At 43.0% G+C, this 19,031-nt stretch overlaps 1 protein-coding gene across 2 annotated transcripts in view; it reads left to right on the top strand.

Annotated features, from left to right (window-relative positions):
• LOC126184716 (set1/Ash2 histone methyltransferase complex subunit ASH2) overlaps positions 1 to 19,031 on the top strand; it is a 187,009-nt gene that overhangs the window by 56,860 nt on the left and 111,118 nt on the right. For both annotated transcript variants that reach the window (XM_049927238.1, XM_049927239.1), the window contains exon 4: positions 970 to 1,142. In XM_049927238.1, coding sequence (XP_049783195.1) covers positions 970 to 1,142 — 173 coding nt within the window. The remainder of the gene's footprint in view (positions 1 to 969; positions 1,143 to 19,031) is intronic.

Genomic DNA, 19,031 nt, shown 5'->3' with positions numbered 1-19,031 from the left:
CATTTGTAAAACAAGGCATTTCTGCTTTAACTTGCTGACATTCAAGTGTTGATCAGCCATGAGTGTGCATCTGTTCTCTTGACTTACTCCAATGGTGAGATCCAATTTTATTATTTATATATGTTTCATGGTGTCTGTATCAGGCAACAAATCGAAAGACCCCAGTTAATCCTGGATCTTTTTTCATCACATAGTTGCTTATTTCCCTTCTGGCAATAATGCATTGGCTCGTGTGATGGAAGAAGACAGGGCATACAATTTCCAATAGGTGATATGTATAGTAAAGCTTTGTAGTGGCTAAACCCAGCTCCGGGTTGTGAAGAGCTTTACTTTCTTTATTGTCATCTTGGCACCATAGATGATAAACATTTTGAATTATTCTTTATGTATGTGCTATAGCATTGTGTTGTAACCTCTTTTCCTGACATAGTATGGTAACCATAGAACTGCTGTCACATTTAAAATTTTTCTCTCAGTGTTTTGTGGTACTTCTAATAAAGAGACCACCCTTTCCAGCTTTCTGTTCATTGTTTTATTTCATTTCATAAGTGTGAGTTCTTTCTCAAACTCTTTGCATGCTGCCAGAAAAAGACTTGGCCAAGTCAGTTGCTCACTGGTTCTTCCCTTCTGTGAGACTAAATATTTGTATAATCATGAAATTATAAAATATTCCAGGACATCTAATGCCCTTTTATAATACTGCCAAGTAGTGTGTTGCATAGAGGAGTCAAAAGACTTGCAATCAGGGAATCACTGATTGGATCCTCTTATTACTAGCCTTATTCAGATAATCTGTAGGTTTTAGTAAATCATCCTGGAGAGTGGCTGTTGTTGATGTGTCCCATGTTTTTGTCAGATTTTAATACTGTGGTATGAATTAAACGTAACAAAAAAGTGGGTTGTATAGAAATACAATGATCATGAGGAACATAAATTTGTTTCAAGTTTTTCTATAATTTTGTGTTGCAGCTTTTCCACAGATGTGTATAACAGCAATAGGAAATCTACAACAAGCCAGTGTGAAAGATGGCACTTGTCGCACTACGTTCTCCAAAGACAAAGACATTATACCATTCATTGAAGCTCATTGGGAGGGCATGACTACTATGCCCCGGCGAGTTACTCAGTCATGGCACACAACTGTGAGTTTTTTGTGTTATTTCCTCATGATTACTGCGTTAAAACAATTCTTTGTCATTTATTTCCATAGAGTCCTGTCTTTTTTGTGTGTGTTACTTCTTTGGGGTAGGGTATTAATTTTTCTTCTACTTCTTGTAATAAATACAAATTGCCCAAGTTTACATGATGTTAATTTAAGAGTGTCTGTTTTTTCAATTTCAGATTTGTTGTGGTCATGAATTTTTTATTTCAATATAAAATGCAAATGCAATATTTGTAAATTTGTGTTTGCCTTTTCAGCCCTGTTGTAAAATGCGTTTCATATTGCCCTCAGTAGTAGTTTCCTTAGAAATCATCACTGACGAAACAACTTGTTTCTCTTAGGAGCTAAGTATGATAGTAATTTCCATTTTAACTCTGTTATAATTAGTTTGAAATCTAATTATGGTGGTAAATGAAACTGTCTTTTGAATAACTGTGTGGAATATTGTTTTCATTAAGCAAGCCACATTGGGCATTGGACTGCTGTTGGCTATTTCTTAATTCATGAAAAAATATTTTCAGTGTTTTGCCATTTTCAGGGTCTGTCAAAGACTCAGATCAATTTGTTTCATGAAGACTACGTATTGTTGATCAAAATGGAAGTAAAGTCAACTTTCTGCATGAGGAATAGTGCCTCTTTAGTAAATGTGTGACCCCATAAAAATTGGGAGAAGGCCATCTGCCATTACTTAGATGGCAATTTTGAATTGATACGAGACAGGAAATCAATTGGCTCATCATTCACCTCCTCAGAGGTCATGAAAAAAAATACACTAATATGCAATGTGGGAATTTAAATAATGCCAGTGCTGTAGACTCTACATATAGGACGAACCACTTGCTTTTTTTCCCCATCTAAGCAAGAATTTGGAGTGTGAACATTGCTTTTCCACCCATCATATAATGTGTTTCAAAGTCTTTGCATCAAACATCAGGGGGTGATAGGTCATGGGATAGGGAACAACATTTATAAAATAAAAAATGTTTGCTGACATTCCTCAGTGATGCAGGGTGCCTTTTTATAATTGGTTATGCCCCTAAGAGATGGCACCTTGCGGTGTGCATATGCAATGCATATTGCATGTAATCAACTCATCCACTTCATTTGACAGCCTGTGACAGAGCCCTGCGCCGGCTCTGAGTGGCAGTATCTCCAGAACAGATTGTGCATTTGACAGTTTGTTGTGTTCAGTTCCTTACTTGCTATCCTACCACACAGCTACATCATTGTCAGTGCCTATGTGGAAACAGTTGTGTGGTGGTAGTCACTGCTCATCACACACAAGAACAGTCACTTATTCTTTGGTAGAACAGGCAGATATGCATTTGCTGTTTGATGGAGCTAGAAGCTGTAGGTGCTTAGCAGCACAGTCTCAGGGATCCTTTCCCAACAGACAACAGTCATATCAGACATTGTTCCAGAGGCTACATCCATTGTGTGGGAGCATGAGCACAGGATGGTAGTACTCTGCAATTTGAAGGGGAAGTCCTGGACACAGTTGTGGTGAATCCATCTATGAGGGTTGGAACTTAAATAGTGCCAACTATTTATTCACAACCGATAAAGTTACATGTTTGCACCTGTTACTGTCCTTCAAAGTAGTCACCAGCATTGTGTAGAACCCAGTGCTAACAATGTGGAAGGCGTAGTATACTGTTAGCAGAGCCTGTTCTGCTGATGGTGTTAATGGAGCGGTCTACTGTCAGTTGAATCTCTGGAACAGTTTTGAAGCGAATTCCACGAAGTGGTACCATCATCTTCAGAATCAAATAAAAGTCACAAGGACTTAAGTTTGGCGAGTATGGTGGATGGTTACAATACTTCCCAGTTCTATCAATCGAACAGAGCAGCCACAGCTTGTGCTATATGCGCCCGCGCATTGTCGTGCAAAATGATGGGTGGGTTGCACAAAAAGTGTCGCCGATTCTTTCGCAAAGCTGGTCACAGGTGATACTCCAAAAACGAACAGTAATACGACTTAAGTTCTTGTGACTTTGATTTGATTCCGAAGAGGAAGAATCCACTTTGTGGCATTCGCTTCAGAACTGTTCCAGAGATTCGGCAGGCAGTAGACTGCTCCATTTGCACCATCAACAGAACAGGCTCTGCTAACAGTATACTATGCATTCCACATCCCTGGCAACGGTTTCTACCCAACACTGGTGACTACTTTGAAGGACAGTTATAGGTGCATACACGTAACTCTTTTGTATCGGTTCTACATCTACATCTACATCTACATCCATACTCCGCAATCCACCTGACGCTCTGTGGCGGAGGGTTCCTTGAGTACCTCTATCGGTTCTCCCTTCTATTCCAGTCTCGTATTGTTCGTGGAAAGGAGGATTGTCGATATGCCTCTGTGTGGGCTCTAATCTCTCTAATTTTATCCTCATGGTCTCTTCGCGAGATATACGTAGGAGGGAGCAATATACTGCTTGACTCTTCGGTGAAGGTATGTTCTCGAAACTTCAACAAAAGCCCGTATCGAGCTACTGAGCGTCTCTCCTGCAGAGTCTTCCACTGGAGTTTATCTATCATCTCCATAACACTTTCGCGATTACTAAATGATCCTGTAACGAAGCGCACTGCTCTCCGTTGGATATTCTCTATCTCTTCTATCAGCCCTATCTGGTACAGATCCCACACTGCTGAGCAGTATTCAAGCAGTGGGCGAACAAGCGTACTGTAACCTACTTCCTTTGTTTTCGGATTGCATTTCCTTAGGATTCTTCCAATGAATCTCAGTCTGGCATCTGCTTTACCGACGATCAACTTTATATGATCGTTCCATTTTAAATCACTCCTAATGCGTACTCCCAGATAATTTATGGCATTAACTGCTTCCAGTTGGTGACCTGCTATATTGTAGCTAAATGATAAGGGAATAAATAGTTGCCACTATTTACGTTCCAACCCTTGTATAAGCGTATGAACAATCACAAGAGATGTGGGCATCACTTGCACCGGCGGGTGGAGAGTTTACCATCAGCACCGGTTACATTCACTCCATTTGCGATAGGTATAGGCTCTCTGACCAAATGATTTTGAGTTGTGTGTGTGGTTTTCAGTGATTTATTTAACAATGCATTGCTGAATAAGAATTTGCATAATATGTGTTGTTTACTGACATAGCCTGTTTTGTGAGACATGTATGTAAATACTCACAACAGTCACATTTGGGCAGAAGAAAACACCCTTGCAGTTGTGGCCATACGTCACCAAACAAAGTTTTCACCAACTCTGCAGGATGACTTCGTTGACAAATGTATTATTGCACCCATTACTCTTCCAGCTTGTCTAGATAGCCAGATATATCATAACCTTCTGGTAAGTAACATACCCAAGCTGCTAGATGTTGTCCTGCTGAATGTGTGAATGAAAGTATGGTTTTAACATGATTGCAAACCAGCACATTTTAATTGTCATGTGTGTCAGCATCTCACTGACATGTTTGGTGTGAATTGGAATGGGAGAGGTGGTCCTGTGCTATGGCCATCATGGTCACCTGAAATCACACCAGTCGATTTCTTCATGTCAGGTCACATCTAAGGTATTCAAACTGCTTCTGGCATCCTTGAGAGCGTCTGCTGGGCAATACATCAATGCTGCAATGCCTGTAGTCAGGTGGGAAGTTGCCACTTTGAACTCATGCTTTAGGTTCATGTGTGGAGTTTTTAATGCAACAAGAGGCAGGTTGACTACATTTATAGTATAAACCTGGAATGATCATGTTGTAAACAAGACACTGCCTTCCTCTTCGTTGTGTTCAGTTTCTTATATGTTTATTTCTTTAAATGTTCTGCCACAAAGAAGCAGGGAATAAGTTAGCTTCAACAGGTGTGGAGGAGGAAAGGAAAAGTCCTATAACTGATAAGAATAATTGAATTTGCTGGCCCTGGGATGACAAGATCTGACTGAACTAGAAGGGTCCGCTAATCAAGTGTGCTGCATCTGAATACTACCAACACCATTAAGTTGACAGAATGATTTTTCCACAAGAGTTTCTCAAAGCCAACTAGCAAGTTATCAAAAACACCCTTAGAAAGGCCATTTGCAATAGTGGCCGAGACATTGGAAAATTTTACCTATTGACAATGCGGTCATATATCTAGAAGAATTTCATTGAAATTTAATATTGCTCAGCCTACCCCATTTTGCATGCAACAGATGACTGGTATTATAGGCAATGCACATTTAATACACACGCAACAGAGTTCCTCTGCCTGCTACCTCTCAGAGGCATAACTAATAATAAAAAGATGATTCGCGTTGCTGGGAAGCATTAGCAAACATTTTTCTCTCTTACAAGAGTTGTTGATCACCCCTAGACATTTGATGCAAAGACTTAGAAACTCCATGTATAATGGGTGATGGCATAATTCTGGTTCTAATCCTACAACTTCGTGCTTCCTCAGATTATATGATGAAAGAATCTTTGAAAGCATGGACAGCTGGCTGTCTAATTGACTGAGGCAATTTATTTCGTTTTCACAATTGTTACTCATTCCACATTATTATGATTTATGCAAATGATCCATAGAGCATGAAACTAACTAGTTAACGGTTTGTGGGAGCTTCTATTCAGAAGTGTTTATGAGTTGAGTTTCTTTTTAATAACAGTGTGAGGCCCGCCACCATATTGAATGGCAATTCATGAAAACTTAACAGACAAACCTAGCTCACAAACAGATCTCAAACACCATATCATCCCATATTACTCTGAATAACTCAAAGAAAGACACTCGTTACCCAGAACAGCTGTACAAGGTCCTGTGTCCCAGATTTAGTTATCTTTTATCATGTTCTGAAATGAGGATTATTCTCACCAAAATTCCTCCCATGCCCCCAAAGTGACATTCAGGTACCTATCCAACCTACATAATATCCTTGTTTGTGCCATTTCTGATTCCAGATTGTTCTCTAATGGGTTAACTGTGTGAAAGGCTGTGGCACAAGAGCTGTCACATGCATCCACCCAGTCCATTCTATCTCATCAGTGGCAGGATTGACTGTGAAAGTAAAATCTCATATACAAACTCTGCTGCAATGAGTTATGGCTTTTATGTGGGAATGACCCTTGAATGGATGTTTAAGAAGGCATACATTTTTCAGTAGACACATGGCTCACATACATTTTCAATACACACATGGCTCATCAGCATTAAATATTTGATCTGAAGTATAGCTTAGAGTGTCTGCAGTTTCTTTGAATGTATCAACTAATAACCTGGCTCCAGATTCATTACCTGTTGCTGTGTCTCCTTTGAACTGTACATTGTGTCATTTAAACCTTTGATGACACCTATTACGCTCTGCCTTACTTGTTATAATTGTCTTTAGTAGCAGAAGGTTCATCATCCTCCCTCAGTTCACCATACCAAAGGTTTGTTTAGATGGTTACAACATCTGTCTGAATTTTTCTTAATTAGTATCTTCTATCCATCCCACAAGGTTTTTTTCCCTAGCTTTCCATTGACAGCATCATGTGAACTGTTTAGAGTTTTCACAACAGTCTGAATTTTACTTGTTACAGAGGATTCAGTAAGGCTGACTGTGGGACCAACAGACAGTACACATATATTTGGCTTATTTCAAGGTGGATCTAACTTTGTAAGTAAAAATTTAAACCGTGTTAGGCAGCCAGTTGAACAGTGTTAAGAAATAACAGAGCTTTGTAACCAGCGAAGTGCCTTAATTTGCATGAATGAAGCGAGCCTGTGGCCTGTGCATTGTAAAACAATATATTCTCATGAAACTTCCCAGCAGATTAAAACTGTGTGCCAGACTGAGACTCAAACTTGGGACCTACGCTTTTTGTGGGAAAGTGCTCTACCAACTGAGCCGCCCAAGCACAACTCACAACCTGTCCTCGCAGCCTTACTTCCCCAGTACCTTGACTCCTACCTTCCAAACTTCAAAGAAGCTCTTCTGCGAAACTTACAGAACTAACACTCATGGAAGAAAGGATATTATGGATACATGGCTTTGCCACAGCCTGGGGGATGTTTCCAGAATGAAATTTTCACTCTGCAGTGGAGTGAGCATTGATATGTACCTTCTAACAGATTAAAACTGTGTGCCAAACTGAGACTCTATCTCGAGACCTTTGTCTTTCGTGGGCAAGTGCTCTACCAACTGAGCTACCCAAGTACGACTCACGACCCGTCCTTACAGCCTTACTTCCACCCATACCTCTTCTCCCACCTTCCAAATGTCACAGAAGCTCTCTTCTACAAATCTTTCCTTCTCCTGGAAGAATGGAGTTTTGCAGAAGAACTTCTGTGAAGTTTGCAAGGTAGGAGTCGAGGTACTGGTGGAAGTGAGGCTCTGAGGACAGGTCATGAGTCGTGCTTGTGTAGCTCAGTTGGTGGAGCACTTGCCTGCGAAAGGCAAAGGTCCCAAGTTCGAGTCTCAGTCCAGCACACATTTTTAATCTGCTAGGAAGTGTCATATCAGTGTGAGCTCTGCTGCAGAGTGAAAATTTCATTCTGGAGTATAAACTTATTGTTTTGCTTAATGCTTAGTGCTTCACTTTCACATTTACCTAGGTCAGACAATGTGCACCCTGCCCACTTCACATTCCCTCCAGTCTTGCTCTTTCATGGCAATTGCTTTCTTTGTTTTGAGTGTAGGTGTGTCATGTCCATGGATATGAAGTATTACTTAGTAAAATAAACTGTATGAATAGTGACATCATGAATGCTGGGGAAAGGTGTTTTCTATGAAGGTACTCCATATATTATATTGGAGCGAGTTATGTCTTATTTAACATCTCATCTGATCACCTAATTATTTTGATGGGTGTGTTATTGTTTATATCCTATCTCAGTGCAGTTACCTGCACTGTTATCAAAATGGCAAATACAAAATTATTTTTATGTTAGCCTAGTTCTGTTTATTCTATTGTTGTTGTCGTTGTGGTATCTAGACTCAGGAACTGTGAAAGGCATATATTGCCCGTTATTAAAGCTGTCAGTGGATCTAAAAGGAATTTAATATGCATGAACAAAAATTTTAGATCTTGTGTGTGACAGGTAGCACAGGAAGTCTTAAATCAAACCTAAATTTGTTTCTTCTGGACAACTTCTCCTATCGCAGGAATGAATTCGTAATTAAAAACTGGTAGTCTGGGAAAAGCCTAGTTCTTAAGTGTAGTGGTGTGAATAGGACTGAAAAACATGTCCATTAATGTTAAACCTAATTGTGTATATATATATCCAGTAAACTGACTTGTTCCATGTCATTTTTTAAAAAAAGTCAGTAAAATGATCTGTGGAACATGTAACTAACTTACCAGGGTTGGTGACCTCTTTGGGGAATAAAAAGCACCTATATTGGAATCTGCCTGGTTTCCCCAAACATGGATCTTGTGAAACTTGGTCTTTTGTTTGTCCACTAGATCCACAGGGCCCCATGTAACAAGAGGATTGATACTTGGTGCAGAGGTGCAGTTGACACTTAAAATGAACAAATTTAATGTGTTACGTATAAGTAGATGAAAAGGCCCATTATTGTTAATTTCATGATTGACTATCAATGCTGGAAAAAGTAAGGCTCATATATCACTACAAGTATGCAACCTGAGAAACTTAAAAGTAGATCAGCTACATAAGTGGTTGCAGGACAAGCAGATGCCACACTGAGATTGGAATCATCCATAGGAAATGTAAATCGTCAGTAAAAGAGGTAACTTCAGAAACCCTTGTTTCACTGATTTCTTGAGCATTGCTTGTCAATCTGGTCACCTTACAGGTTCAGTTTAATGAAATATATGGTAAAATCTCTAAGTGAAGTGAAATGGTTAATCGTGGATTCAGTTTTTAGCTATGGAAGTGAGGTGGTAACCCAACTCTATTGCAAGATAAAGGTTGTACGTCTGGGAGAAATAAAGTTAAAATTCTGAGAACTTATTTTACAAGGAGGAGGCAACATATTACTTTCTCTCTCATGAACCTCTCAAAATTAAAGTGACAGGGAAGACATAAAAATTAGACCTCATCTGGAGGCATACTAACAGCCATTCTTTGTGGGCACGATTTGTGAGTGGAATGAGAAAGGGAGAAATGATAATTTCACCCAAAGTATTATCCTCATACATGAATAGTGTGAAAATACCAAAACGTGGTACTGGGAGGAGCTACAATTTGTGGCATCATCAAGATATCACACACTGCCATTTTGACCTTCTGCAATGTGGCAAACATGCATTGCAAATTAGAGGTGCAAACAGATGAAAACAGTCCCATTATGTGAAACGCAATGAAAATAACCTGAAGAACAACTTGAAATGAATGGGGCAATTATGGAAAATAGGGAGTTTTGGGTAAGGAGATAAAGTAAAATAACATACCAAAACAAAAACTTTCACAAAAATACGTTAAGCCAACATTACATGAAGCCCACAGAACTGGTATCACCTACATCAATTAACCTATACAGGGTGTCCCAGGAGGAGTGGCCAGTATTCAGGAATATGACAGGAAGGTTCATTTGAAGCAAAAGTGTCTAGCAAACATGGGCTCTAAAATGGATACCTTAAGAGCTACGAGCACTTGTTCATATTTGCTGCTGTTGAACACCTCTTCTATGGAACAAGTGCTCACACCATTTTTAATAGATAATTATTTCTTGTTTTAGTCCATATTACCTCCTCCCAAAATATGGAAAGCAAAGAGCTTGCAGTAGAAGAGATGTATTCCACAGAAGCATAGATGTAGTAGTACTCATAGCTCTTAAGGTACGTGTTTTAGAGCTCATGTTTACTAGACTTCTATGCTCCAAAGGTGTTCCTGTAATCTCCCTGAATATTGAATATTGCTCCTGGAACACCCTATCGACAGACAAATAAACCTGCAAAAAAAAAACTGGTATCGAAAACTTTGTGTAAACCATGTAGCTAGAACAAACTATTGATACCAAGAAACCACAACTTGCTTCAAAAACTGCTGTTCGGAACTTCACAATACCCATCAACCATAATTAATAATTATTCATTACAACTAACAACAAAATCTACACGTTAATAAAAATTCTATTAGCATCAGTTTTAGTTCACAACTGACACAAAATCAGGCACATAAACATATATACCATAAGTCTTACAATAAACAAAAAGAAATGTAAAAGCATACTTAAGAATGAAAGCCAACCATCACATTAATCTAGACTGGAGCAGATAAAGAACAAAAAAAAAAAATATATATATCTCTCAAAAAATCAAACCTTTTGTAGTGGTCAAATTGTTAGACTTTGACAATTGCAGTATCTTGAATGTGGCATTTGTGTATTAAATAAAAGGATTGGTGGCAGCAGCTGCAGAACTGTAAGATTAGTCACAAATATATATTTTTAGAAACAAAAGTACTTTTTACAAATTATTATTATTATTATTAGTATGATAAAATAACAAGTTGCTCGTTGTCAGTAAGAAGATTCTCAGGGTCATTACCAGGGTTTTCAATTGTGGTTGCGGTGGTTACATCGGTCACCGCCGGCATCATCACTGCCGCCGAGTCTGCCATTCCCCGTTCTTCTGGGTCCCCTCGGCGGAGGGCTGTGCCTTGGTGGTCGCCTGAGATCGCTGAAGCGATTAAAGATCGCCGGCGGGCGCTCCAGCGTCACAAGCGACATCCCTCCATGGACCACCTTATCGCCTTCAAACGGCTGCGTGCGCGGGCCCGCCTCCTTATCCGCCAAGGCAAGGAGGAGTGCTGGGAGTGGTATGTGTCCACCATTGGACTCCATGTCACTCCATCGCAGGTCTGGGCCAAGATTCGACGGGTCTTCGGCTATCGGACCCCTGCCAGCGTCCCTGCGCTCTCACTGAATGGAGCAGTTTGTACTGACTCCGAGGTCATTGCAAACCGCTTAGCAGAGCATTTTGCTATGAGTTCCGCTTCTGCGAATTACCCCCAGGCCTTCCGCTCCATTAAAGAGCGGATGGAACGTCGGAGCCTTTCTTTTCGCACCAACGCTTCTGAACCCTACAACGCTCCATTCAGTGAGTGGGTATTTCAGAGTGCCCTTGCCGCTTGCCCTGATACCGCTCCCGAGCCAGATCGCATCCACTGTCAGATGCTGAAACACCTTTCAGTGGACTGCAAGCGACGCCTCCTCGACCTTTACAACCGTCTCTGGGTCGAGGGTGAGTTTCCGTCGCAATGGCGGGAAAGTATTGTCATCCCCATTTTGAAACCTGGAAAGAACCCTCTGGAGGTGGACAGCTACCGTCCCATTAGTCTCACCAACGTTCTTTGCAAGTTGCTTGAACGGATGGTGAGCCGGCGCTTAAATTGGGTGCTGGAGTCTCGGGGCTTTCTGGCTCCGTCTCAGGGTGGGTTCCCTAAAGGCCGCTCCGCCACCGACAATCTGGTGAGCCTTGAGTCGGCCATCCGTACAGCCTTTGCCTGCCGTCAGCACCTGGTCGCTGTCTTTTTCGACATGCGGAAGGCGTACGATACGACATGGCGTCATCACATCCTTTCTACGCTTCATGGATGGGGTCTTCGGGGCCCTCTGCCGATCTTTATCAGAAATTTTCTGTCGTATCGTACCTTCCGCGTGCAAGTCGCGGCCTCGTATAGTTCCTCCCTCGTCCAGGAGAACGGGGTACCCCAGGGCTCTGTCCTCAGTGTCTGCCTGTTTTTAATTGCAATAAACGGTCTCGCTGCGGCAGTAGGAAATTCTGTCTCCACTTCCCTGTATGCTGACGACTTCTGTCTTTACTATAGTTCTATTAGCATTGCAGCAGCTGAACGTCAGCTACAGGGCGCAATCTGCAAGGCGCAGTCTTGGGCTGTAGCGCGTGGTTTTCAGTTTTCGGCTGCCAAGACCCGCGTTATGCATTTCTGCCGGCGCCGAACGGTCCATCCTGAGCCGCGGCTTTATCTTGCCGACGAACTTCTTGCTGTGGTGGAGACCCACAGGTTTTTGGGTGTCCTTTTTGATGCCCGGTTGACTTGGCTGCCTCATATCTGGCAGCTTAAACAAGCGTGTTGGCGGCATCTCAACGCCCTGCGTTGTTTGAGCCACACCCGCTGGGGCGCCGACCGCTCTACCCTGTTGCGGCTCTACCAGGCGTTAATCCAGTCTCGCCTGGATTATGGGTGCCTAGCTTATGGCTCAGCATCCCCATCTGCGTTGCGGGTGCTGGACCCAATTCTCCACAGCGGGATACGCCTTGCCACTGGTGCTTTCCGCACCAGCCCTGTGGACAGCGTCCTAGTGGAGGCAGGTGTACCTCCACTGCAGTTCCGACGCCAACGTTTGCTGGCCGCTTATGCTGCCCATGTTTTTAGCTTGCCCGGGCATCCAAATTATCGTGTCCTGTTCCCGCAGTCAGTCGTCCATCTGCCAGACCGTCGGCCCCGGTCGGGTTGTCCGATCGCCGTACGCATCAAGGAGCTTCTCTGCGGGCTTGGGTTTTTCCCAGTTCCACCTCCTTTCCGGGCGCCTCTGCGTACACCCCCGTGGTGTGTTCCTCGCCCTTGCCTTCGGCTCGACTTGGCACAGGGCTCGAAGGACTCGGTCCCTCCAGAGGCCTTCCGCCGCTGCTTTTATTCCATCCGGGCCACGTATCAGGGCTCTGGAATTGTTTACACCGACGGTTCGATGGTTGCTGGTCGTGTCGGGTATGCTCTAACTCTAGGGGACCATTCCGAACAACGGTCCTTGGCGGCTGGCTGCAGCGTTTACACTGCTGAGCTAGTTGCCATCTTTCGTGCCCTAGAGTATATCCGCTCCTGCTCAGGTGAGTCCTTCGTTATCTGTAGCGATTCCCTGAGCGGTTTATGAGCTCTCGACCAGTGTTTTCCTCGTTCTCGTCTGGTGATGGCTATCCATGAGTCCCTGCATACTCTTGCGCGTTGCGGCCGCTCTGTGGTCTTTGTGTGGACCCCCGGTCGTGTCGGTATCCCGGGCAATGAACATGTTGACCGCCTGGCGAAAGAGGCCACGAGTAAACGGTCTCTGGACGTTGGCCTCCCAGAGACTGATTTGCGGGCAGTCCTCCGCCGAAAAGTTTTTGCGCTTTGGGACGCTGAATGGCGCAATCGGATCATGCCCAATAAACTCCGTGCCATCAAGGAGACGACGACTGTGTGGCGGTCATCCCTGCGAGCCAACCACAGGGACTCTGTCGTCCTTTGTCGGCTCCGCATTGGCCACTCCCACCTGACACACAGTTATTTAATGCGCCGGGAGGACCCTCCTGTATGTCGCTGCGGGGCGGCTTTGATAGTGGCCCACATTTTGTTGGCCTGCCCCCTTTTAGCTGTGGTCAGGCAGACATTTGCGCTGCCTGATACGCTCCCTGCCCTCTTATGTGATGACCCTGGTATGGCTGACTTAGTTTTCCGTTTTATTCGGGCAGGGGGTTTTTATTATTTACTCTGAGTGTTTGTTCTGTTCTTTTGTGTTGATCCTGGCCATTGGCCTACAATTTTACGCTGAGTTTTTAATATGTTCTCGGTGGTTGGCTTTTCCTTTTTATCTCTATGGTCGGCCAACCACTGTCACACTCTGTGTGATTTTAATTTGTTTCGTCTGATCTCTGTAGGAGTATTTCTTGTCCTGTGTCGTCTGACGTCTTTCCTGTTGTTCGTTTTTTATTCTCTTTGGGTGGTTTTACTTTTTTTTGGAAAAAGGGACCGATGACCGTCGCAGTCTGGTCCCTTTAATCCCCCCCAAACCAACCAACCAACCAATCAATTGTGGTTGCTAAGAGAGAAATGGCAGAGAAAATAGCCTGAAGGTGGTTTGACGAACTCTTCGCAAGACACTTGAGTGTGAATTGCAGATGCAGAAGTGGCAGGTGAACTCGAATGAGCCGGCTGTGGCCGAGCGGTTCTAGGCACTTGTCTGGAACCGCGCTGCTGCTACGGTTGCAGGTTCGAATCCTGCCTCGGACATGGATGTGTGTGCTGTCCTTAGGTTAGTAAGGTTTTAGTAGTTCTAAGTCTAGGGGCTGATGACCTCAGATGTTAAGTCCCATAGTGCTTAGAGCCATTTGAACTTGGACGAGAGAGTTGTACGTGCATTTTACTGGGTGATGTTCAGGCTGGGCAAACTTCATGTTACCAATTCAGAATGGATGTCCTGCATCCTGTTGATTTGTCACATCTGCCTCTGCACCTGCTAATGTCTTACTTCACTCTGTTTTGACAGTGTGTCTTTGGGTCAGCAATTGGTCCCACACAGCTGCTACAAAAGGCTTTTATAGGAAGCATCCCTTCACCTGGTGCACTGCATGTCATCCATTTAACATTGGTACACTGCGTCTTGCAGACCCGTCCTTTTGTGACGTCCACCGCTCCATCTGGAACTATCTTCCTATTTTCAATTTGACACAGTGTTCACATAAGGAATCCCTACTGCACTCCCCACAGCAGGAGGTCAACCCACAGGGCACCAAGAATGTTCTGTCTTGTGATGTACAATAGCAGCTGGTTGAAACCTTCTGGGGTGTCTCTCGGCACCTGGCGCATGCTTCCACAGGGTACAGCCCCCGAAAGGTGCAGTGTGGACAGGGGTTTTTCTCTGTCAGCTATTTTGGATTGGTGGCGTGGATGAATACATTTCACATGCAATTCTTCAAAATAAGCAACAACAAAAAATTAATAGAAACATATTGCCCTCTCCCTGCCTCAAACCTTTACGTCTCCCCACAGAAAGCAAGCCTATGTAGCATTCCCAACACCTAAATTTTAAAGTAACATAAACAAAATAAACAAAAACCGATTTTCACCCTTTGCACACCCGTTTCCAATCTCCCGCCCCCGCCCTCCATCCAAAAACTGAACAAACAATTTTGGCCTCAATGTCTTACTGATAATCTTTGATAAACTTCAAAATGGGCAAAAAATACTGGCAAAACTCTTCCTCAAGGCGTACCTATTTAGATACGACTGCAAGGTCGAAGAGTGCTTCTTATTCCCCCATGCCACAGATTTAAATGTACCCCCCCTCCCCCCAGTATTAATCTATCATATTTGTACGGGCTTCCGTTTCATAATTTTTAAATTCCAAACTGTGATTAACTGCTAAATGTTGAAACACCCTAGCCACTAAATCCCTATAAGAAGAAACCAAATCTGATACTATTTTATACACGGTAGTCAAATGAAAACGAGACAGAAAAAAGTAAGTGAGTTGTTTATTATTTCAAAAGTAATTGCCATACTTGTTAATATGTTTATCCGACTGGGAGGTGGGACAGTCAGTGCCTTTGTGGAAAAATATTTGTGGTTGCCTTATTGTATTGTACTCAGGCATGCGCCTCTTTGCCCGAAGCAAATCAGTGACCACAAATGTCTTTCTTCAGGGGCTCAAAAAATATGGGAAATGTATGGGGGAAATTCTGGGCTGTTTGGAGGATGTGCTAGGGATTTCCAGTGAAACTTCTGCAGTGTAGTTGAAACAACCTTGGCAATGTGTAGGCAGTTTTTCCATGAAGTCATGAACTGTGTTGTCTCACAGTGGGATAACTGTATTAACAGTTATGGCAATTACTTTTGAAATAATGAGCAATTTACTTACTTTTTCATCAGTCTCTTCTCATTCGACTGTCCAGTATACAGTGTGATTCCTTCCACATGTAAAACTCCAGGGATTGATTAATGACAGGATATGGAACGAAAAAGGTCTAATGAACTTATGTCCAGAAATGCGTGGTTTCCGTGCTAGAGACCATTTCTTCAGTCATACTTCGTTACAGAGACTGCAGTCGAATATGTGCTGTACCATGCAACTGCAGTTACAATATGCATGGTTTTCTGCTAGAGTATGGTATTGTTCCTCATACGTCATGCCCTAGCGCCCTCTCCTGCCATTATAATTGGTAATGTTGTGTCCGATTCACTTCTCTTGCTGACTAACCTTGTAGTGGATATGATACAGTGTCGCACACAATGGTTCCGCATTCAAATTGAGAGCTTGCCAACATGGTGTTTACTTATGGAAGGCAAATGGCAACAGTTGGCAGGCAGCAAGCTTGTATCCGGAGACCTACCCCATGACAGCATTCAATGTTTGCAATAGTGTTTTGCCTTTTGTCTGAGACAGGGTCGTTTCAGGAAGCAGGGATGGTATGCAGAACCCCCATGGTATGGTGACAGCAAATCATCAGCTTGGTGCACGTGGAGTATGTGGGCTGGGATAAGTGGTGGTCCCATTTTGGGACCAGTCTTCCTTCCACATTACCTAACAGGCCGGAACTATTAGTGTTTTTTGGGGGTGACTTTACCTCCTCTGGTGGAAGAAGTGCCATTGACGATTTGAAGGTTCATGTGGCTGCTTACATGATGGTGCTCCAGCCCACTTCACTGTTAATGTCCAGATGCATTTCAGTCATGTCTTTCCTGATTGGTGGATCGGACGAGGGGGTCCAGTTGCATGGCCTGCTCATTCACCAGTTCTCAACCCGTGTAATTTCTGGTTATGTGGTCATCTCAAATGTATCGTGTATGCGGAGCCCATTCCAGATATGAAGGCACTGGAGCAGCGTATTCATGCTGCCTTTGACACTGTTTGGTTGCAGCCTGGCCAGTTTCAACACGTGAGACAGAACATGCTATGGCATGTACACTTATGTGTTGAGGCACATGGGAACCATTTTCAACACACTCTGAACTGTGGCTGTGTGGTACAACACATATTAGACCAAAGTCTCTAACAATGTATGATTGAATAAATGGTCTCTAGCATGGAAACCATGCATTTCCAGACATAAGTTCATTAGACCTTACCTGTCCCATCTTTTCATTGCTCAATTCCTACAGTTTGTACATGATTGAAAAAAAATCACCCTGCAGATCTCTCTTCAGTTTAGCCTCTCCGTCTGTCCCCTATACACAATGAAGTCGTGGAACATACCTTCCTTTAAAAAACGCTAGTTACTCACGGTCATCTCCTCCGTCATGAGGATCCGCCCCACCATCATTATGGTTTACATTTTCCTCGACTGTCCTTACCAAGCTATGCTACAGCAGACTCTTAATCCTCCTGACTCACTACCCCTGGTGTTAGCGGATGATGCCTCAGCAGCTGACCTGGTTTTACGGAGGGGGTTTTTATCACTCCTCTAAGGGAGGATGCCTCACCCTTGTTGGCCCATTGAGGGGTTGGCCTGACCGGGCAATAGCTGTCCAGGCTTGGCTGTCTGCCCATCCTACCATTTTTTTGCTCTTCTTCACCCTTCTCGTGTGTTTTGTTTGACTTGGTATGCTTTCTCTGTTTTCTTGTGCTTCTCTGTCCTGGTCCATGTGACTTAGTCTTTTCTGTGTATTGTTGGGTGGGGTTCATCTAGTAAGTAGTGTGGGATATGTCCCCCCATTGCAGTTTCTGCCTTTGAGAGCCTCCGGCTGCTCCCTGGATGGAGCACCTTGCCTGCCTTTCTTCCTTTCCTTGTTTTCTTCTTCTTCCTTGTTTCTCTCCCTAGGCTTTGTTGACCTTCAGTAGACTGTGGAGTTTCATTTCCTTGGGTTTTGCACACTAAGCCCATCTTTGGTGTGTAGTTTTGTTGACTTGCCTGATCCATGTTGGAGGGATTGATGACCCTATAGCTTGGTCCCTTTAGTAATTAAATCAATCAATCAATCAACCAAATGATAGCAAGGATAATGCATGTTGATGCATATTTTTAATGCTTAGGGAATTAAATTTTGCTTTGAATTTGTTGTTAGTTATGGATATAATAAGGAAATTCACTAACAGGTCCTAGCATGCCCTAATGGGGGACGACGTTGCCACAACTATGAAGTTCCTCCAATTGTACAGCTTGCTGGCTGAGTTTAGCAGGTGCCATGTTTGCAAACAACATGTGAACAATGCCACATATATTTATCCCTGGTCTGAAATGCAGCTACTATGGTCAGCTTTGTATATTGCTCGCAAACATGGTACCTACCAAACTCGGCCAACAAGCTGTACAATTGGAGGAACTTCATAGTTGTGGTGATATCATCCCCCATTGGGGCACACAAGGACCTGCTAGTTAATTCAAAGCAAAATTTAATTTTCTAACTATTGACAATATGCTGAACTAACAATTACAAAACAGAAAACAAATCTGTAACCAATTACTACTCATACTCCAATAACTTGCAACCCTACTAACTGATCATTGCAAATTGCACCAACTAATCTCCAACCACTGACAAATAACACTGCAACACACTATAAAATACCCTTTTCCAACATAATCCATTTCAAATGTGCCGTGCTGGTATCGCATAACGTAACAAGATATATGAGGGTAGTTTGAAAAGTTCTTGGAATCACCGCAAGAGGTCAGCACTAGTTCAACGAGTTGTTCACGTGATATTCATTGGACTGTTGCCAGTAAATACGTGTTGTGTCAGTGCTCTTGGAATATAACTGTGGTGGTGATGTGGCTCTGTTGTTCCTGCGTAGTAATTTGCAAAGATGGAAAAAAATAGAGATTAAGTACTTTGTAAAGAAAGGTATGAAAGTGAAGGATGTTCATGCTGATTTCCAGAATATACTGGAGGACTCTGCTTCTTCATATTCAACTGTTGCCAAGTGGACAAATGAATTTAAATTTGGTTGGGAGAGCTTAGGCGTGCAGTGGTCGGCCAAGATGTCACTACTCAAGAAATCATTGCAAAAGTGCACCAAATGATCACAGAGGATTGCCAATTGAAAGTGTGTGAAGTTGCTCACGCATGCCAGATGCCGTCCGAAAGGTTATATCACATCTTAACTGAAGAATGAGAAATGAAAAAATTGTCTGCAAGATGGGTGCCTTGACGCACGCCCGCACACACGTGTCATCACCATGGCAATATTACACAAACTAAGGTATGAATTGTTGCCACACCTGCTTCATTCACCTGATGTGGCTCTGATA

This window comes from Schistocerca cancellata, chromosome 4 (assembly GCF_023864275.1).
Source record: "Schistocerca cancellata isolate TAMUIC-IGC-003103 chromosome 4, iqSchCanc2.1, whole genome shotgun sequence".
NCBI lineage: Eukaryota > Metazoa > Arthropoda > Insecta > Orthoptera > Acrididae > Schistocerca > Schistocerca cancellata.
Note: the sequence above shows the minus strand (reverse complement) of the source record. Positions and strands in the feature narration are given on the sequence as shown.